Raw genomic sequence first — 23,205 nt, 5'->3', positions numbered from 1 at the left:
TAAGCAAAAACAGATTCCAGGCCTATTCAATGAGACTCTTTTTGTTTTTCTTAATAGTATCTTCTCAACCAAGCCGCACACGGGAGGAGGGGTAAAAAGAGTAGAGACCCTAGCATTTTGATGAGCATTTCAAATACCCAATTGAAGTGCTAATGATCTTTCGAACTAGCCAATAGCAGTCTTTATCTTCCATTCGTCTGTATTTTGTAACTGGGTATGGGCGGTTTTTTTACCAGCCAGTACCCGCCTACAGGCGTAGGGTTAGGTTGCGCATAGGTTGCAGTTTCAGTTTGTTTTATTCACCATTTTGAGTAGCAGAAGGTAAAAATTAAACAAATTTCTCCTCTAGGATATAGTTGCATTTTAACATTTCTCTAGGAAGAACGGTTAGGATTTGGTGTTTATTTTTGCGATATTTCATATTGCCCCTCGTGTCGCAGAACTGGACGGTGTTGTTTTTTATCTTTCTGATTTTCTTCTGTGCTCTTTTACATTTGTAACCTCTACAGTATTCCAGCAAAATGTCAAGACCAGTGAGGTATGTGCGTTTCAGATGTCCTCCATTCTCATTGCACTGCATGCATGCATACTGGGACTCTCATAGACTGACGCATGCTCTAGACATGTCGAGCATTTAGCTAGAATTTGCCTGTTTTAAGGAGAATAGAGCACATTAGTGCTCTTCTACAGATAGCATTAGCTAGCACCAGACCTTGCATTGCGGATAGAAGGTGATTGCTGATCAGATATCTTTTTTGCGCGCGCTTCAAATGTGCAGCGAGATGGTGAGCAGAATCGCGAGCCATCTCCAGCATCATCTGCGCGTAGAATGCATGCTGTATTTTCTGTAATACAAAACATGTTATCTAGCTTCTGATGAGGGTAGGCTGGAGGCAATCTATACAGAAAACATGGCCACCCATTCATCCGTGCTAGGTTCGACAAGACTAATAACCTGTTTTGGATTTGGCCATTGGCATGTTGATGTTATGTCTCCAAACTCTTACATGTTACTAAACTTCGCCATGTTGGGTGCTTGCAGTCGGGGCAATCATACCTATTTGTTGTCTCACAAAGTAACATTGTATATGATCAGTGGTCAACTGTAGCCTGTTAGGTTTGGTTGAAAACGCAGAAGAAGAAAGGAGCCGCTGCTGCTCATTTCCACGCTGATAGTGGTGAATTAGCCTTGCTGGAATGATGTCAGAGGGGGCGGGTCAGAGTAGCAAGTCACCACACCTCCAGCATTGGAGGCTGTGGATGGAGTTATTCTGGTCGAATCTAGTCTTCAATTTCTTTCAAATCATAGTCGTTGTCTTGCAATAATAATAATAATAAAAAACATGGTAAACGGATAACTATCGGGTTGGTGTGCCTAATGTGTCTAACGAATGTTCAGATAAATGCTGTGACTATTGCTTGCAACAGTGTTTCAGGTCAGGCGAATCCTGCTTGAGCACGTTAGGAGTCCTGCAAGAAAAAAATGCCTACACTATGGCAAGATGCCGTTTACATATTGTAGTCACCCATCGTGGTGCTCTATAAACGTTATTATGCATTTGATGTCCAGGGAAAAGACAGTTGATATGGTTTAGGTTGCCTTTTGATTTACCGAAAATCCACGTCGTTGTCCCCCTCTGCCCCTCCCCCTTTACTCCCAATAGATTATAACTTTGACCGGAGACACCATCGAATCCACTATCGAATGAAAATATCTTTTGAGTCGCTGGATCGAGCTGATTCTTGAAATAAAATATCTATATAATTTCGTTTGTCTTATTCGTAATTTTGGCAGATAAAGCTTATAGGCGTATGCGTTGTCACATTCGGACATGAGCACCATGGGTCTTAGCACTTAGTAGAAACACTCTCCATCTCAATAGGAACGCATTTCAGGCTATTGAAATTACCATATGGTGATGTGTTGGGCGTCAACATAGGCTATTGCTTTCCCTCTTTGTCTTAACTGAATGCTTTTAAACTTTATGACTTAGTGAGGAGAAAATATGTAGGCCTGTGTGCCATATTTGTTATGTAGGCTATTGGTTAGACAAGAACATCAATTGCCATTATGTTGACATCAGTGTCTAATTGTGCATTTATTTGTCAGTAATCAAAGTAAGCATGTGTTATCAAGGCTGTTTTTTTGGTTATGAATTGTATGTTACCTAACGCAATGCCCTCAGCAACACTATATAACAACTGTATAGGCTGAAATTCATATAGTTGCATCACAGCATTTGTGGCACAATATTGATGCAGAAGCAGCAAGTACTGCAATATGCATTAGGCCTACTGTGATGTTATTATTTTAATGTTATGTTGTTGCATACATCTATTGCCTCTGAAGTCCAAAGTATGGCACAGGACCTCATTCCTTTCTTTATGTCACAGCAGAAATTAGTCAAGAACAAATTTGCCACGCCAAGAAGGCTGCTGAGACTTCCAATGTATGAGATGTAGCATACGAGAGAAATACTTTACTGAATTTAAATAAAATGCTAACTGTTCTGTAAAGTATAAAGAATCACAATAATTTGGTATTGTATTGTGATCCAAATGTCATGATGGTACAGCATCATCACCTCTTTGACGATACCCACATTAAGTTAAGGGTAAAACCAGGCTAAAAACTATGTAGGCTAACTTTGTTGTTTTGTGTTGAAGGACCCCAGTTGCAAACTTCTTACAAAACATAAAGTTGGTTGTCGGAAAAACTACCGGTCGCTACATTTAGGCCTAATATATTATGGAGACCAAGAAGCTTTTACTTGTTACTGTTACTTGCATGGCAGTTATTGTAGCCCGAGAATTAGGAGCTGCCTGCAGGTTTCACTAAGGAAGAGGAAACCCTCAAATATATATATCACATTTAGCATTTAAAAAATGTGGCAAGATCTGCATTACCTTGCACTGTTTGATCATCTATAGACTGTTATTACAGAAAGACGTGAAAACGAGTTACACTGGTCCTTTTTTCTAATTTTTTGTCCTTGATCTCCATAAAAGATGACATGGTCAAACTTTTTAATACGTCCTTTGACCATGACAGTACTTGTGCTTCTCTCAGTCTGATGAAACACATGTGTAAGATCAACTTTTGTTATGTTGTCTCACCAAACTCTCCATTTGTATGTGTTCTTACTATGGTGCTACTTGTCATTTGCCCAACAGGAACCGGAAGGTGGTGAATTACTCACAGTTCAATGAATCCGATGATGCAGGTAAGTCAAGCTAACTCTGCCTCCAACCTTCAGTTTGAAGGAGAGACTCACAAATATTCTTCACCATGTTTGAGAATGGATTATAGATGTAATGAATAAATCAATCCTGTCCTGTTGCTCAGTTCTCTGCAGTAAGCAGGCATGGGGTGCTCATGGCTACAAGGTTACTGTGGGTAAAGGTGTTTAGGGGTAGGGGGATGATGCTGTATGATTGCAATCAGCTTTAAAGCTGGTGTGGATCTGATTACCTTAGTACAGTGACGGCGACCCAACAATTGAGGAGTGCAGATGTAAGTACAAAGTTCTGGCTTTTTGGTCACTGTAAGGTTAAATTATCTCATGGGGCTTATAGTGGTGAATGTTATTAATATACAGCTCCATCTTACTTGGAATTTACACCGCAAGCAAGAGTTAAATGTCATATAGACCCTTTCAACAATAAAAACAAAAACAATGCTTGAACGTTCTATTTGGGCCCCAATCTACTTCCTCTGCATTAAGATAACATATGGAATGTTAAAAAGGAAGTCTTGTGGGGCCAACTATGATGCTGATAATGGAACTCTCTTGAAAGGGTCCATAATCAGTTTACACTGCCTCTGTCTCTACCCTGACGCAACAATGTGTGTATCCATGTGTACGCATCTTATACGCTCTAAAATAGAAGTGAAGTGTAAAAATACACTTTCCTCTACTTTTATTGGCTATAATTCGCACACAAAGCGCTGCAGGTGTAAATTGATACACTGATTTCAATGGAATTCGACCACTAACAATAGACAGACGTCAGATGAGCGGCTGAAAACCGCTTCAAAAATATCTCTGGTGAAAATGTCAGTTAGTATTGCCTCTAACTTCAGTGTTAAGGGACCCTAATCAGCTCATCCATTTAGTTGGTATGTGGTGAGCATGCTGGCAACATACCAACCTGGTGTTACACATGCTAAAAGAACCAATAAAAGTCCCACAATTTATTTATTTTTCCTATCTTAATAACTGTGTTGGGTATCTGCAATTATTGCACTAAAAGCTAATTTTCACAATACCTATTAGAGAGTAATTGAGTTACTTTGATGGTCTGACTCAAAAGAGTTCAAAGAGTTATTTGAATTGTTGCTGTTTAATATCAGCCCCTTGCTCAACTTTGGTGTCTGATGTGACAGTTCTTTAATGTATCTGCATTCTGCCAGACCATGACTGCTGAGATATGCTATGAACTTAAATTATCTGCGTTTACAGCTACAGTCTATAATAGAGTGTCTCAGTGTATTTTGAGGCGTGTGAACAGTAGACTGAGTGAAGGCTGAGTGAAGAATCAGAGTGTTGGTAATGTGAGCATTTTCAAAACAATCTCCTCTCTACCATGGATTTACATATCAACACAGGCAAGTTGCTGAAATACAGCAGTTAGCACCTTTATATTGGTGCCAGTTAGGCTGTTGAGTGTGTTTGCAAGGTCACCGCATGTGTTCTAGAGTTCTAGACCTAAAGCTGCTTTCAATACACTAGAACAATTGCAGTGAGACATTGCTTTTCTAGCAATTCTGTAAACAACAGATGTTCACCAAATATAACTAAGGCTTACATGTCCAATGTAATCAGCCAAAGCAATTGTTGTGGAGACTCTCAGAAAATAGATTAGAATGTGTAAATAGACTGCTAAACTATCCTGAAGCACAATGGCACTTTGACTTGTTCCTCTGTTTAGGGAACCAATCTTGTGCTGCCACATTTTACATTTCTTAACATGTATTTATGTTGAGATGACCTGCACTACATTCAAATACAAGCTAATGCCAGTTTGGCAATTTGCATCTGTCATGACTGGTCAAGGCATGCTTGACTGTGGCATTGACAGATCAGTGAACATTTTGTGTAATCGAATGTAATTTGATCTCTTTATCTCACAATGGCTGTTGCAACACAGGAAACTTCCTCATTTTTCTTATTTTCAAGGGCCTAGCCTGAAATAGTAGTGTTTCGTTCAGCACTCTGTTATACCAGTACTACCTCTAATGCCACTGTTGGTAAAGACATTGCTTCTCATTCTTAAATAACCGTTCAATGAATGTAATCACTGAGGAAGCTATCTTCTTGTATGGGGTTTGAGAGAATTGACTGAATTGATTTGTTTCATTTCATCCAGATGAGGAGTATGGCAGAGGTGCTGAAAAGCCCAGAAAGATTCGGGAGGTGAAACACAAGGCATCTAAGAACTCTAAGGAGGAGAGGTATGTCTGTCTATTGGGCATGGATGACCTTCTGTGCTTCAACTCTCTATAACCAATCACTCACTGGACACTAATTTATTGCATAATTAGTTAAGGATGTTTTCAGCAAACTGTATTGAAGTTTGTATTGAGAAAATGAAAAAAATGAAAACAAGCAGCCCTCTTTTTTACATGTAGTTTTCTGAAATCAGTCATGACTGTAATTTCTTACACAACTTTTTTCATGCAAAACTGTGTGTTTCTGATTCACAGCGAAACTATGAAGGAGAAAAGACCACAATCAATTCAAGCCAAACATATCAGCTTACTCTGACTCAGAACAGGCTATAGACTATTTGCAATATTATCAAATTCTGGAAAGCTATGTGTTTTAAAGATACACTCTGAGTCTAATCTAGGGCAGCTTGATTATGGCAAAAATCATTATCACAATTATTTTGTTCAACATTGAGATCACGGTAATTAAACATGATTACTCAGTGATTTTAAACATGATTATTCAGTGATTTTGGATCTATCATCCATTTTCAAAACTTATTATTTATTTATTTTTAAACTGAATTTTAAACATAATCCAACAGGAAAAAAATACATAAAGATAATGCACACGGCAACTCAAGACAAACGGAGAGCATTGCTATGAATCTTCACTGAAATGTATCCCCATCCCCATCAGCCCATCAGCTACTTGCAACACATCCAGAGATATTTATTATAAAAGTCAGAAAATCCCATTACACGATGAACAGTAACAAAGGATTTTCTGATTTTCTAAAATCTCTCTCTCTCTCTCTCTCTCTCTCTCTCTCTCTCTCTCTCTCTCTCTCTCTCTGTCCTTTAAAACCAGTGAGGACTCCGATGATAAACACTCCAAATCCAAAGGTGACTCACCAGGTGAGCAATAATCTTTTTATGATGCCAATTAAGCTCTGCTATCCTCGCTTCATGTACAGCATTTTTAGTCCACTGTCTTATAAGTTGCATGCAGTGGTCAGCAGAGTGCAGTAAAGCACTGTATGTCAACTCTGTCTTTAGCACATTGCCTTCTTCTGAGCAAAGTAGTGCTCATGCAGAGTGTCTGTCTACACACCCTAATCCAGAGGTTCCCAAACTGTGAGGCGCGCCTCCCCTGGGGGGCGCCAAATAATTTGAGGGGAGGCGCGGAAGGTTGATTAAAAAAAGAAGGAAAAGCATTTATTTCATGTTAGAACTGTCTATGTTTTTTTTTTTTTCAATGATTATGTAATTTTCAACATTATAAAATCTAAATAAATAACAGGAGAGATGTATACTAAATCTTTGGGATAGTGGATAGCAACAGTGCCGTCAGCCGAGCTAGCTGCAAGTTACCAGTGAACGGTAACTTGCAGCTTGGAGCTCGAGCTCCAAGCGGATTTGTACACACAGCCTTACAGCACTGTTTACAGCTCTTCGAGTCACGGTAAAATGTATTTTGCGCGGAGGTGTCACTGTTTTCAGAGGGGAGGCCCACATTGATGGAGTTTGGGAACCCATGCCCTAGCCAGATCTTGAGTGTAATGTTGCTCTAATGAACTATTACTGTTAACTTGTAAAAGTTCTGAAACATTTGTAACATTTTCTAATAAGTATGTTTTAGCATTCTGTATGAATTCAGGGTTTTAGCACAGGGTTATATTTGTGTAGACATATTGCAGCAACTTCCACTGAATGTCTAACAGTACACTGAAAAAATATTTGTTGTGTTATAGATGACTTTGGCAGTGATGAAGATAACGACTTTGGAGAAGAGAAGGAAGAAGATGGAGGTAGCGATTATGAGGCCAAACGAGGCAAAAAAGGAGTGAAGAGGGGGAAGGTGGAGAAGCCCAGCAAGCGGGCAGTGAAGAGGAAACGAGGTGCAGGTAAGAACTCTATACGGAACAAAAATGTCCAGCATATAGGAGGCTTTGATGTAATCACCAAAAAAGAAGTGTTGCTCCGGAGGTATGGGTCTTTGTCATCATGGTTAAATTTGATTAAGAAATGTAATTTACTGAACAGACATGTGAAGGCAACAAATAGTTTGGCTCAGATTGTGGCAGGCTGTCCTTTTTGTATTGCCTGACCGTTCAGTTTGTCATTTTGGACCTAGCCATAAGTTTAATTCTGTTTCATGGTATGTTATACTCCTTATATGGGCATTAAGTGTGGTTTAAAAAAAAAGATATGACTTAATGCAGCATATGTCTATAAGTTGAACTTTGTTGATATTGTTCATTGAAGTCTGAAGTCAAACTGAAATAACAATTTAAATTAAGTAGTAATGGCCATTTCACCTTTAATAGTAAGGTGTAATGGTGGAACATTCTGTGCTTGGAGTGTAATGCGTTATACGTATATGGGTGATTAGGTTTGTTGTTGTGGTATAAAGTAATGTAGAAAGCCTATCATTCAGCCATTGGCATAGACAGCATAATAGCATTATGGCATTATTACCTATTATATTATTACCGGTTATGGCCAGTAACCACAAACTTCAAAGTCAGTGTGGCCTGTTCACACACACACAAAATGACCAAAGTCTATTCTGTTGCTTGATATTTAGTCATCATCAGATTGTCAAGTTTCATGATTATGTTTTGATCCAATACTCTCAGGGCTTTTGTGGTAGAACTGGTAGAGACATACACAATACAACATTGATGCCAAAGGTGACAAGTCTATTCAGTGGCAAAGTACAGAATATGTTCCTGTACTGTAAGTGACATAGTAGGCATTAAAAGTTTCTGAAGGTTACAGCCCTGAAGGTGCCTGCTTGATAACACCAGTCTCAAAGGCTGCTCAGTTGGTTATGTTTTTTTGCCCACAAATAGATAGGGTATCCCCTATCCATAGCACTAGGCTTTTAACACCTCTCCTGTAAAATGACTCTAGGATGTTCACTACAAAAGGTCCCAATGCTAACTAACATTAAACTATACCAGCAATTAAGACTTTTCATTGTGCTTACGTCTAGATGACAGTGATGATGACCGGGAGGTCAATCGTAAGGTACGTCAGGTGCGGCAGGCGGCGTCCAAAGCCGTGTCGAAACAGAGAGAGATGATCCTGGGAGGTGGCGGGAGTGAGGATGAGGAGCGTGATGAAGAAGAACCGACCTATGTGGACAGTAAGTGCACTATTCAACTACTTAAAATTTAACACATAGGCCTACGGCCCAAACTGGTCTCTGTTAATCAGAGTGTGGATATTCACTCCATGATGTTTGACTGTTTCTACTGTTGTTAAAGTAGAAATCTGGCGAGTTTTCAAATATATCTCTCTGTTTCTCAAGGTCATCGAGTACTGTCGGTACGAAAAAAAACAAAAACAAAAAAACAATCAGTTTTACCTAGCTCGAGTTGCTACAGCCAGCAGCTAACGCAGCCAGGCAGCTAAAGCGCTACACTCTGGTGGCATGTAAATGGGAGCTCACGGACATGCCCACAGAATGTAGCGCTGTGGCTGCCTGGCTGCGTTAGCTGCTGGCTGTAGCAACTCGAGCTACAGTAGGTAAAACTGATTGTTTGGGGGTTTTCTTTGTATCGACAGTACTCGCCTTTGATTTCTCCTTTAAGCTTACTGAAGCCACTGAAACCTACATGAAAGCATTGCTTGTCATTCATTAATCCAACACCATTTTCTTTTTTAGAAGAGTCAGCCAGCGATGAGGACTTCATGGTGGATGATGACGATGACAGCGACTATGGACGCTCAAAGAAGAAAGGAAAGAAGGTGATAAGCAGGAGAGGCAGGCCTGAGAGGAAGGAGAAGAAATCCCCCAAACCCAGGCTAAAGGCCACAGGTATGAGCAAACGCATGACACACACACACACACACACACGCAATGTAAAGGTCATCAGCAATCCATAATCCTAAATTAACCATTATGCTATTTTGCATTATGCTGCATAGACGAAACAAAAAGGAACTTGAGGACAAAAATACAGAGTCTTGAAAATCGCACTTCCTTGTTGACTTAAGACATTACTTTAGAGGATACACATTTTCCACCGTTGTGAAAAAATCTTTACAAAGAGTCATTGAAAGACTGTAACAAAGAAGCCAGTCATTCACACTATGTTCAACATGAATAGATTTAGGAAGTTTTGTGAAAAGTGTTTGAGATGGATCATCTTATAAATGTGTAATCTGCTGCCCCGCAGTAACCCCAAGCCCCATGAAGGCCAAAGGCAAAGGCCGACCCAGTGCAACCAAGGCCGCGGAGAAGTCGTCTCCCAAGGACGAGGACGAAGACGACGCCGACAGTCCACAGGAGGACGACGAGCAGGAGGAGAGGAAGGAGACCCCTCCCCCATCCAAGAAGAAGCAAGACGCCCCCGCTGACGATGACGATGATGAAGAGGAGGAGAATGGGTCGGATGAAGACGGCGCATCTGGGGATGACTAGGCAGGCAGCCACTCTCCAGCCCCCTTCACCTTTTTCATTTTCTCCATCTTGCTTTTCATTCTTTCACTCTTTTTCTTTCTCTTTTTTTCCCCTGAGGGTTTGTGTGGTTGCCTGGCTCAGTGGGTTCAACACAGCTTTGGTCCTGATATGTTTTAATCTTCAGGTTTTTTTTCCTAAGGCTTTTTCAATGTTTGCTAAGGATAGTATGTGTGTATGTGACGGTGCATGAAAGATGATCTTTTACTGTTTTATTTATCAACCGAAATGCATGGGGCCGACCCATGTGGCTGAAGCTTATTTTGTTTTCTCTTGCACAACAGTATTTTGGCTTTTTTTTTTGTTTGTTTGTTTTGTTTTTCTTTGTTTTGTCTGCTTTTGTCTGTATGTTCGAAAAACCGAAAGCTGTAAGATTTCTCTGAAGCTCGGCTTCCTAGTCTATCTCCGTCCTCTCTGTCATCTCCACGTAACCGTAGCTGGGTTTTATGGAGGGGAAACGTTTTGCTGCTCTGCTGGCCACAGTGGATTTTATTCTCTTAGTATTATAGTTGGTTCTCAGCTCAGATGTCATATATCATAGACACAGTTCAATTTCCTCACCCTCCCACCTGTATGTGTAGCTGCCTACAAGGCATAGGATCATTGGAAACGGTCGGTGAGTGGGTTATTTTAGGAGGGGTTGAGTTGACGTAGTCCCCGCTGGAGATTTTGCCATGAATCTGTATGTCTGTGAAACCATGCATGACTTTCACACACACACGCACACACAAACGCGCATGCATGCACACTCACACACACACACACACACACACACACAGGAACAGGCATCCAAGCATGCATACACTTTCCCCTCTCCCTGAACTAACAGTTCTTATTATAAGCTCCCAGTTAACGAGATTCCCGACACAGTCTCTCTCCAAAGAAACTTTGAGGTGGAAGTGTGTGTATGTTTTTCCAGAACTGCAGATTCTGTTCATCAATCTCATAACTTCAGTGGATTTCACCTTTTTTAAATGCTACTTGTGTCACAATTTTAAAGACTGTCCAAATGAAAGCTCTGAATTTAGGCTCATGTTCTGACCTGAAGCCTTTTGGTCCTGCCCTGTGATCCATGCTGTGGCCAGAGACCTCCAGAGGAACATGGCATGGGTTAAGAGGGTGGGTGTAGTGAGTCTGAGTATGGTATGACTAGTGGATGAGACCTTTCCCTCAAGATGAGATGTGAGATTTGATGTTAGAATAGCATGAAAATACCTAATAGCTGTAACCCTGGTAGTGGGATTGGTTAGTCCTCTACCCTTTGGTCATTAAGTGTTTGTGGTTGTGAGATTGCAATCTCAATCGCCTGCCTTGCTTAGAGTCTTGACCTCAGGACATCCCTGGTCGATATCCTCAAAAGGTTCACACTCTGTTGTGCTGGAAAGAGTTCTCTCTGTTGTAATGGTTTCTGGTTATGCATGAATTCCATTTTTAGCAAACAAACCTTCTCTCCTGTGGTTCAACTCACTGGGCCAGGCACGTCCTCAGCATTTTAGTACCTACATTTTACTTTTGTTGGTTTGGGAAAATACGAAAAGTAAAAAAAAAAAAAAATTGCTTTGTTTGGAATTTGTTTGTTTCTTTTTATAATTCCTCTTCAGAATTTTTGTAATGTTTGTTTTTTATGAAAAGAAATAAAAAATGTATCATGATTTTAAAGAGAAAGCATACCCTATCTATCTCTTTTACCGAAGCCTTTTGGAAAAGACTGGATGGCTATCTTGGACAACTTTTCTGTCAATACGCTCTTGCTCTACTTCGTTTGACCTCTTCTCGCTCTGTCCAATTTTTGTCTTTTTGTACTTTTGCTGTATGTACAAGCATAACTTCAGCAACCATCTCCTTGGCTTAAAACACTCACTCAGACATTCCATGCCCTTCTTTCCTATACTGGTTTGCGAGGTGTTTCTTTGCCCAGCATTTCTTTAAAAAAATAATAAGATGGGTACCTTTTCAAATATTGATTTAGTTGTACTGTGATAATGTCATTGAGAAAGAAGGGTAAATGAAATCATAAATTAATTACTTAAGTACAAGGCGGTATCTGTCCCTCACCTGTTGTGTGACTTGCATCAGACCAGCAGCTCAGCGCTAGGACTGTCCTCGAGGACAACTGTGAATGCTGGTGTTGTTGAACCATGAATGTAGATATTTAAATTATATTTTCTCGCCATCTCATCTGAAAGCCTCACGTGTGGTTGGCATCTAAACATTTTCACCCAGTTCAGAGAAACAACACTGTGGCTTGGGTCCAGAACAGGGCTTTTCTTGCTAATGTGAAATGCTGGCATGCTTTACTTTAAGAATACCTAAGATGTTTGACGCTATTATCTTTTGTCCGGTGTTCATTCATGCAAATGACCAACTGACCAACAGGATTAGATCCATCTGATGGTGTTTGCACAAGAGCCTGCAAACGAGCAAAAGTAAATGGTCATATTTAGATGTTATGTTTTGTTACTATCAGTATTTCTTAGGACTGGCAACAGTCCATGTTCCAAGGTAACATTCCCAGCCTGTTAATTAGGCCACGGCTTTGTGTGAAGCGAAATGAAATACTGAAACAATCAGCTTGCGTTCTGCTGTGTGTGGTCTGAGTTGGAATATGGTGGGATTGGAGAAAGTGAAGACAGGAGTATTTCTCTTACCCTCTTTCTGTGAATGTGTAATTTCAGATGTTTCTATTAAAGTCATCTGACAAATTGTACTACTCATTCTTTTCAGAGTGTGCTGGCTGGTCTCATTGACCAGACGTAAAGCTGGTATGTCATAACTAAAGTACAAATCTGGTGACGTCTTTCAGTTTTGGTTTTGAAATACAGCAACAAGATAACCATTTCTTCTACAAACTTTTATCCCCAATTGCACTATTCTGGTTCTCAGTGCTCTTTCCCAAGAAAGCACTGAGTTGGATTTCCCCCCCCCCCCATGTTACAACCAAATTCTCCTCTGTTCTCAGATATACTGTATGTCTGCCCCCAAGAGATTGCCATAGTGTGCCAGTATTACCTTCCAACATGTCTCATTATCAAGAACTGCTGTTAATGGGAAATACTATTGAAATGGCATGTTGCTGAAGCAGGGCTGAAAGGCTCCTTTACAAGAAGAAAAGTGCACCTGTCGGGCCTTCTTGGGAAAGACACTGGCTGTTTAATGGCTATTCAATGAAATGGGGTTCAGATTTTTGTCCTAACCCTTTTTGAAGTGAATGTACAGACTAGTCGCCACAAAGCCATATTGGTCTACCCTGTAGTTGCACCCTAATTTTGGTAGATGTGCAGGATTTTCCCCACTCAGAGGAGAGTGTGCTTTAGGTGTGTAAGAGGGGGTCAGACTAATGGACTTGCCTCTTAGGACAGAGTAAACGATTCACCTTTTCGCATCTTTATATATAGAGAGAGAAAAAAAAGAATGGCTTCTTTTGTTGGTGTTTATTTGTGGTGTGTCCTCTTCAATCTTCAACTGTCCTCATGGTGTACGTGTGAAGAAGCTGAAATTCTCCCGTAGAGGGAGCTGACAGCATTTGGGGGGGTGTTTTTTTGTGCATGTTAATGGGGGTGGGAGTCATAAAGGCAATACTGTGGGCTTAAGGGTCGAATGACAACCACAATGTTGATGATAAATGGTTACCCTGCCTCCAATAAAGTCAACCTAATTTTGTACTGATTTAACTGGTTTCTAATCCTGTTGTTGGTTGTGCTCTGAAACTTTACTTCATCATTTGCTTTTTTCTGAGATAGTGGATGATTTCACTCCATGGGGGCTCATGAACATGCCCCCAGAGTGTAGCACTGTAGCTGCAGCTCTAGCTGTTGGCTGCAGCAACTCAAGCTAGGTAGAACCGATTGTTTTCAGGTTTTTTTTTTTTTGTACCGACAATATTTGGTGACCTCGAGAAACAGAGATCTATGTGAAAAAGCAGAATTCCAGGGATTTATCACCTCAGTTTAGATCTCCGTTAAGATTGAGAGTGGTTTTGGAAGTGCTTAATTGACTTACTACTTCCAGGAGCATAACCAGCAGGAAAATTAAACTTAAATTGGTGCATTAAACTGTTACCAAATTGTTTCAGAAATGCAGCAAACACATCTTTCTTATAAATGAAAAATTTAAATGCAGTTGTTTACTCAATTCCAAAGAAAATGCATGTCTGTTTAATGTCGTCGCCAGCACAGCCATTGGTTGTGTTAAATTCACTGCTCTATCTGTCATATAAAACCCATGGATGTGAATGGGCTCCTTTAAAGACAGACCTGCAGAGCAAACTCCAATTTAACCTATTTGCTATTAAAGTGATGATTATTTTTCAATTATTTTAGAATATATTGAATATTTGGAAAAAGCATACGCTTCCTTTGAACTTGAAGAAAGTTGTCTCTCTGAAAGAGATGTAAAATGTGCATGATATAACATCTAAGCACACACAATTCGACACAAGGCATAGATTTATTTGAAAGGTTCTTGAAAGGCATAAGGAATTCTAATGGGGAGGCTGTGAGTCAGAAGACTTAAGTCAACCATGGAATGATGTATCTTCACTTTAGTGCCAAGACATGCAGTTGTGTGAAGGAATTGGCCCAAAGTTTGTTAATGCACTTTGGGATTGGGACAATCAAGCTGTAAATAAACTTTCATGGAAAGATTAGTGTATTCTTAGGTGTCTCCAAAGTGTAGTCGTGGACCTAAGAAACTGATATCTCAGCAAAATATTGAATCATTATGAACAATAATAAACTGAAGTTACACAACATGTATCCTCTGCTATATCAAGGGGATGAGAAAATAAGGAAGCGCGCTCAACACCCTATAGTACTTCAACTGGGTGCTTAAACTTTCTTGATAATAAATCAAAAACTTAGAAAAATAAATAAAGCAAGCACTCAACAGTATCGTTTACTTTTTAATTGCCTCACAAACGTTTCGGGCTAACACCCTTCTTCAGTGTGAAAAATAGCAATTTCACCCTTGACCCCAAGTAGGTGTGTTTGAATAAACTAGATCATCACCTTTAACCCCCACAGGTACCCAGCGCTCTCCAACAGGGGGAGACCCAGTTTCAATGTACAAAAAACAAAAAACAACAGACAAAAGACAACAAACTATAACAGCATATACATGACAAACATGAACCACCTATGTCACAGTCCTGCACATTCCAAACATTAACATATACCACATATTACAAAAAACATATGACAAAAAACAAGACAATATAATTTCCTCGTTCATCCCTTTGGGGATGAGTGTGTCCAGGGAGTGTATCCAATAAGCCTCTCTCTGAAGTAGTCGATTCTCTCTATCCCACCTCTGCGAGGCATTTCCACAACCTCAATCCCCATGTATTTTAAGTCATTGGTACTGTGGTTAACCCGGTTAAAATGTCTAGCCACTGATGATTTCTCATCGTGGTTGCGTATGGAACATTTATGTTCACGTATTCTAGTTTTTAGTAACCGTTTTGTTTTCCCCACATAATACAAGTTGCAAGGACACTTAAGAAGGTAAACCACATACTTGGTGTTGCATGTAATTCTACCTCTCACTGTAATCTTTTTTCCTGTGTTGGGGTGCGAAAATGTATTCCCCTTCATCATAGCATAACAGTGTACGCAATTATGACATGGGAAATTGCCACTGGGGATCTGTGACAAAAAATGTGCGGGCCTAGTGGCGGGCAAATCAGATTTAACTAAAAAATCCCGTAAGTTGGATGTCCTCTTATAGTAGCCTAGTGTCTGGGTGGGCAAGTAAAAGCGTTGGCAATTTGCGGATCTGTCTTCAATATGTGCCAGTGTTTATTGACTATGCGTTTTACTGATGGTGATATGGGACTATATGTGGAAACCATGGCTAACCCCTGATCAGAAGTGTTCCTGGACTTAGATGTAAGCAGCTCAGATCTATGAATCTGACGCACCTTTCCCAAATGTTGGTTAAGTAAATTATCACCATACCCCCTATCTCTAAATCTATCGCACAGGACTTTGGCATGGGACTCAAACGTCTCATCAGTCGCATATCCGCTTCACTCTAGTTAACTGGCTATAAGGGAGGCTTCTCTCATCCAAAAAGGAAATGCGTTCAGAACTAAATTCTAGTGTGAATTTGATAAAATCCATTTTCGAGTTGAGATATTCATGGAACCTGTTTAAATCATCAATGCTGCCACTCCAAATGAAAAATAAATCGTCAATGTACCTCCAATATGTCTGAAGGAACTTAGAATAATAATTGTTGTTATAAACAAAGTCCAACTCAAATTTACCCATAAATAAATTCGCGCAATTTGGAGCCATTGGTGAGCCCATGGCTGAGCCCCGGTGTTGCAAATAATACCGATCCTGAAATGTGAAGTAATTCTTTGTCAGGATTTCTTTAGTTAAACTTAACAAAAAATATGTGGTGGGATCTTGTACTGTTCTTTGTTTTAAATAATGTTCCATAGCGTCCAAACCATCCTTATGTAGTATACTGGGGTAACTAGACATGTCCATAGTACACAAACAATCATTAGAGTTCACATGACAATCGCTCAGTTTTTTCAGAAAGTCCGTAGTGTCCTTAATGTAAGAGGGTAAAATATATACCAAGTCTTTAATATGTGAATCCACAAACTGTGACAAGGGTTCCATAAGAGAGCCATTCCCCGAAACAATTGGACGGCCCGGAGGGTTTAATAAGTGTGTGGATTTTAGGGAGAGTGTAAATGACAGGTCGTTTAGGATTTACTTGAAACATGAACTTATATTCAGCCTCGCTGATCTGTTCCTCACGTAAAGCCTGTTTCAGGACTGTCTTAATTTCACTGCTGAACTTACTTGTGGGATCTGACTGTAACGGTATGTAGGGGAGACCGGGTATGGTTGTAACATGGGGGGAGTTGTAACATCACCAATTCCACCAATCAGGGATAAGATATGAGCCATGTGACAGTTTCTGACTGCTCAGACTTCCTTAACGATCACACATGGACATTTTCAAGTTGTTAGTGCCATTTATCCCGGAGTAAGGAGAAAAATTCAACATCTGAGGTAAGAAAGTAACTTTTGTTTTTTAGATTTATTTTTTTCTAGTGCTTTTACCATTGTAGATACAGTTGTATGAGTTACATCAGGTCAAACTATAGTTTCTCTAGTAAAGAATGGTGTAGCTCTCTCTTGCTAATGTCAAAGCACCATGCTAATACAGCTAGCTAAACAATGGATGACAGTGGTGGGGTAGGTTGTAACACAATTTTTGAATATGTTAAAACCTGTGGAATGGGGCTAGTAGACCCATTTAATGTCTATTTAATTTCATCTTTGTGTGTGTGACTGTTCAGCCCTCTCTCTCTTTCCATGAGAGACACAAATACATACACACACAAAAGTATAAACGCTGTGGTTTTTATATTTAGTTTAAAACGTTAATATGATCTTCATTCTCTATGTGAGGAACGGATTGTATGGTATACAATATGTTGGTGAATCTATTTTCACACCCTGTGTACCCTGTTTATGCAATAAATCAGTATATCAAATGGAATTCCATTGTTTTTCTGCATTTTTTTTTACCTGTTACAATCTACCCCAATAGGTGTTACAATCTACCCCAGTAGTGGGGTAGGTTGTAACAAAGGTACACACTGTATTTGTCATAATCTCACAAATTCTGTAATATAGTTGAAGAGATTTAAATGGTTGCCACTTGTAGTAGACAAATGTGGGTACTTTGCCAAAAAGTTCCAGAACTGTAGCTTTACAAGAAATGGTAGTTTTAGGTGCTGAAGAAAAATGTGTTACAACCATACCCGGTCTCCCCTACACATCACCATCACTCAGTTGTCGCTCAATTTCTTTAATGTATGCAGTTTTGTCCTGAACCACAACAGCACCTCCCTTGTCCGCTTGGTGTATAACAATGTCCTCATTATTCATTAACTCTTTCAAGGCTCTTCGTTCAGACTCCAATAGATTGGATATAAAAGGATTATTTTCACTCTGGGCACATATGTCAAGTATATCTCTCTCTACCAGGCGGGAAAAAGTTTCCACGGAAGAATTGTTAATATACGGTATGAATGTGCTTTTAGGTTTAAACAGCTTTTTCGATGAGACGGGCTGTGGCTGACTTGCCCCATCATGAGTGTGTACCAAGGGCGTAGGTTTGGTCTCAGCTTTGGTGGGGACACATCCCCAACTCCTGTTGTCACAATACCAACATTAGTGTTTCAATACCAATACTAAGTGAAGAATCTCAATTTCGATACTTTTGCGATTTTTTAAAACTTGATTTGGTTTGTGTGATTTGTGAGATCATTCACATCAGTGGCAATCATAGAATTTGATTGACCCTCCACACACACACACACACACACACACACACACACACACACATACATAGAAAGAGTTATGGTTGTCGTCAGTGTTGGGCAAGTTACTTCAAAATGTATTATGTATTACTCATTACTGTCATTTCAAAGTAATTTGTTACATTATAATATGTATCTGAATTGTAAGGCATTACACTACTATTGTATTACTTTTGAGTTACTTTCACCAAAATATCTAGAAATATGAATTTGGAATTTTAAATGCAGTTTATTATGCTCAATGCAGCTCATTGCACTTCTAATAGAGGGCGATGTGGTATAACATAATGACTGAGCTAGGCTTAAGGCTAACAACAATAGAATGCAATAGGCACAGTGATGGCTCATGAAGCAATACAAGGAACAAGGTGAAAGTCTGGTCAATTGTGATAGAAATGCTGTAACTTTAGGCTTAGGCCTACTCATTAAAATTAACAGAGAGCCCACTACCTGTATATTGCAACCCAAAACTTAGACATGTCAAGATTTCTGAAACAAGTAATATGTATTTCAAATACAAAATAGTATTTTGTCATTTTTATTTTATTGGGTTGAGGGACATGGCTCTGTATTTTGTATCAAAATACTTTATTGGTGTGTATTTTTGTATGTTAAAAATACTGCAAAATACTATATGTGAAAAACACTAAAAAAGTAGATACTACACACAGGTGTAATGAATAATTGGTAATTAGGCAACAATGGTTAATGTTTATCGCAATTAGCTAATGTGAGAACAGCTGTGTTCAATGACATTCACAGCTTTTCAGTGACGGCCTTTGCTGAAGCATCAGCTCTGGTTTGAAGAATAAGTATAAGTATAAATACTCTTTTGATCCCGTGAGGGAAATTTGGTCTCTGCATTTATCCCAATCTGTGAATTAGTGAAACACACAGTGAGGTACCCACTAATCACGGCGCAGTGTGCTGCCTGCAACAACAGTGGCGCTCAGGGAGCAGTGAGGGGTTAGGTGCCTTGCTCAAGGGCACTTCAGCCGTGCCTACTGATCGGGGTTTGAACCGACAACCCGCCGGTCACAAGTCCGAAGCGCTAACCAGTAGGCCACAGATGCCCTGAAGCACTGGTGTGAAGTCGTACGCAAGTAAAGATGAGCAAGGTTACCTGTGCAAGTTCACATAAGGACACCGACAAAGGCAACAATGTCCTTTTGTATCCAAGCCAATTAACAGAAAAAATGTCAGATTTCTCACTGAACCACAATGACCTCAATAGATGGTAAGGTGTTGATGAGTGTGTTTGAATTCCCTTCCTTGTAGCATCCTTTTCTGCATTGCACAGTGGGGAGAAGTTCACCTTGTTTAATTAAATAACAACTATTTCCTTATTAGCTGCATACTTGAGGTTGGAGATATTAAGGCAAGTCAAGTTTCTCACATACTGGAAGTTCAAGATATACAGTCTTATGATTTTCTTATTCAGTTCTACACTGGACTTGAATTACGAAATTCGGCACAGATACACAATTATGATTTTGGCCTATTGATTATAATGTGGTTAATTGTAAGTAGGCCTATAAGTATATTTTAATCTCTGCATTTAAGAAAATATAATCTCTGCATTTATCCCAATCCGTGAATTAGTGAAACACTCAGCACACAGTGAGGTGAAGCACACACTAATCCCGGCGCAGTGAGCTGCCTGCAACAACAGCAGCGCTCGGGTAGCAATGAGGGGTCGGGGTTCGAATCGGCAACCCTCCGGTTACAAGTCCGAAGCGCTAACCAGTAGGCCACGGCTGCCGAATTGAAAGCTCTGTCAGTCGTTTTGGATAAGCATCAGCTAGATGTAAAATTATGGAATTACTAAATGGAAATGGAAATTCTTGAATTATTCTTAATTCTGATCACACTACATGAACTTGCATACGGTATATCCAAAATGGCATGACGGGGGCCAAATTGTATTGTTTTTTACTGTATAGTTTATAGGCTCAATGTTTGGGATATAAAAAAAAGCTTTTTTGCAGTGCTTTCATACTTCCTTGAAAAAAGTATTTTGAGTATTATCTAAATACAAAAATACAGTATTTTATGTCGATACATTAAAAATGAGGGTAGGCCTATTAGGTATTTTATTTTGAAATACATTCTGATGTATTTTTGCCCATCCCTGCCTGTTCCCAGCATTAGCACAACACTTTGCGATGGTTAGCTTGTCACCTGTGACGATATATGCTAGGCCTAAGTGACTGACCTATATGGGTGCGTTTGGAGATGCCTGATGAAATCAGACGTTGTTGCCACACACCTTGCATGTAGCTGTTCGCTTATTTCCTCTGTGCACGAAGTTATTGTAAATGAAAGTAATGATAAAAGGCACTCCGGGAGGACTTCTTGTCGCCATGGTCAATGCATTTTTTTTTATCTGTGAGTGTGCGCACATGCGTTACGTTGCACATTATGGCAAAGGGGCCATGCCGCTCATTATACGTTTTCCAAAGTATACTGTATGTTGCAATAAAATAGAAATACATGAATACATTTAGATTAAAAAAAGCAATAGGCCTAATTGCGTGAAATACAGCTTGTTCAGGAGTCTCGAAGCGTCCGAGTCGGAAGTCTTTTGAGTGGAGTCGCAAGTCAAGTCTGAAGTCATTGTTTTTGCGACCTCATTGTTTTAGGCTAGTGAATAGTTTTCGCAAGTGCAAGGATATGTGGATTCAGTTAATCATGTTTGCTATGTCATTAGATAAAATAAATGTTCAAAAAACTAACAAGTCAAAGAAAAGCTTTATGGGATGAGATCATAGAAGAAATATCTGGTGTCTCGCAATGTTTTTTTAATTTCTATGGAAATGCACTTAGTTTATCTTTTATTTCTTTGCATTGTGCAGGCTACATTCACAAATACACTGCAAGATTGGCAGCCTAGAGGCTTCTTTTCTGTGCTATAGCCTATGCAACTCCCCGTACGGCACACCCATATTCAGCATGACTCCTAACTTTGGCAGGGTTGCCAACTCTCACGCATCTGGCGTGACACTCACGCTTTCAGCACCAAACTCACGCTCTCACACACTTGCAAGAAATGTCACGCCAAATCCCGCCAATTTTTTTTTTTTGCAATCCGTTCATTTTTTGTTGATGACTAGACTAGACTTGTTTCTAAATGACAGGATACGAGTTTAAGGCATACATATGTCTAGACCAACAGCAGGTATATCCGCCTACAACGTTTTCAGCGCAGTTTTCTCTGATTGTTGATTCGCTGACTAGGCTATTTTAATCCGGTCCGCGACACCTTCACGGAACACGCTGCTATTTAGACATGAGACAGACCGATAAAGTGTGGCCGCCCAATCTTCTCTAGGAACTACTTGCGAAGTAGCCTCACAGACATCACATTAAATAACTTTTCTCATCTTTTATAAGGTGCTATAGCCGCTATTTGTTGCGATAAACGGTTCGCGAGAAAATTAACTTTCAAGAAATAATCATATTAGGCTATAGCTCTGCGCTCATTTCAATTCATATAGGTGGAATATCTCACAAACTTTTCGTTCCGACAAACCGTAAACCAGAATAGCCTAAACAGCAGACCTTACCGAACACAAAGGTGTAATGCAATCCCCTGTACAATAAGCCGTTCCAAAGTAGGGGAGAGTAGTGGCTGGAACACTTTTCACTCTCGGCTATATTTCTCCGTCTTACAATGCGTTGAAATTGTCAAATTGTGATTAACTGAAAGCTTGGGATCTCAGCTACAAAATGTATACATTCAAAGTCAACAAATTATCACTTGTTTTGAGTTATATATGATTAAAGTGGTGTTGTGCACGTGTGCCAACCTGCCCCATGCACGGGGTTGGTTGGCACATGTAGTCGGGGTTGGTTGGAACACCTATGTTATAGTCCTTTGCAGTACCCCTTTTGCTTTTGTTTGAAGTGCTCATCTATATCACTGCCTGTAGGGCTTTGCTGATGTCATTCATGTGTGTTTTTCTTCAGTAGGGCCCACCGTCAAGACCAATTTGGTCCCTACCGATTTTTTTTTTACTTCAAATGTTTAAAAATGTCTGAAATGCTTCCAAATGTAAAACTATATTCAGTAATTACAATAACAATGCTAAAATAAAGATTGATGATGTTTTTATGTGTAAAATACAAAGTTTATAGATTTGTCACAAAATAGCCATAGGGAATATATGTGCCAACCAACCCCAACATCAGTGTGCCAACCTGCCCCGCCCACATTAGGTCCAACTTTTTTGCACAAATGCTGTTAGCCTGCTAATATCAGTCACCTCAGGTTTTCAAACTTCATTTTAAGATACAGATGAGTCCCCTAGCAATAAATTACAATGAATATTTTTTATATATCCCTAACTATTACCCTAGGATGTATTTAGTGGGAGGTGCATATTCTAAGTTTTGACACTACAAAATTAAAATGTTGTTCTCACCTAAAGGGTTAATGACCTGGAGACCAGTTACATACGTGAGTTTACTCTACTCAATAAGGCCGTCAGTTTAGTGTTGGAATTTTGTTCCAGCTCCCTCTAGTAACCTGGATATTAACAGTGTTTCAACCTGCCCCTGTTCCAACCAGCCCCGGTCTCCCCTAATCCGGTTTTGAAATGGTAGCAAATTTCTATATGGTCTCCAATTTTGGGCTTTAAGTGTCTTAAAACTGAGCTGTGCTTAAATACCTACATATGTGTAAATATTAAAATCAGAGGATATACAGCTCATGGCTAAGAGTTTGTCGATGTAGCCATAATGATTTGTTTTCACAAAATGCTAAGCATGCATGTATTTAAATGCATAATTTCATAACAGGCCAAATAGAAAATAAATGTTAAATATAGCCTAGACATAATATTAAAATCAGATGATGTAGGATAGTATAGAGTTAGATAAAGTTGGATGGCTCCAGAACTCACACCAGTGGATTGGGTTTTAAAGGAGCCACACCACTTTTATGACAATATA

At 39.6% G+C, this 23,205-nt stretch overlaps 1 protein-coding gene and 1 long non-coding RNA gene across 2 annotated transcripts; both read left to right on the top strand.

The window, feature by feature from the left end:
• The first annotated feature begins 242 nt into the window (after nt 1-242).
• Nucleotides 243-13,568, top strand: nucks1a (nuclear casein kinase and cyclin-dependent kinase substrate 1a). Its single transcript, XM_042089884.1, has 9 exons — nt 243-321; nt 510-538; nt 3,175-3,224; nt 5,371-5,455; nt 6,303-6,349; nt 7,186-7,338; nt 8,433-8,585; nt 9,108-9,260; nt 9,622-13,568. Exons 2-9 carry the CDS (start codon nt 522-524, stop codon nt 9,864-9,866), a joined length of 903 nt encoding a protein of 300 aa, XP_041945818.1. The 5' UTR covers nt 243-321; nt 510-521; the 3' UTR covers nt 9,867-13,568.
• A 3,178-nt stretch (nt 13,569-16,746) lies between these two features.
• On the top strand, nt 16,747-22,004 carry LOC121707379. Its single transcript, XR_006031310.1, has 3 exons — nt 16,747-16,759; nt 18,039-18,041; nt 21,881-22,004. It is a non-coding gene; the product is annotated as an uncharacterized LOC121707379 (long non-coding RNA).
• The last annotated feature ends 1,201 nt before the right edge of the window (nt 22,005-23,205 follow it).

Source organism: Alosa sapidissima, chromosome 4 (assembly GCF_018492685.1).
Source record: "Alosa sapidissima isolate fAloSap1 chromosome 4, fAloSap1.pri, whole genome shotgun sequence".
In the NCBI taxonomy this organism is placed as follows: Eukaryota; Metazoa; Chordata; class Actinopteri; order Clupeiformes; family Clupeidae; genus Alosa; species Alosa sapidissima.
This window is presented reverse-complemented; position numbering and strand designations above follow the sequence as displayed.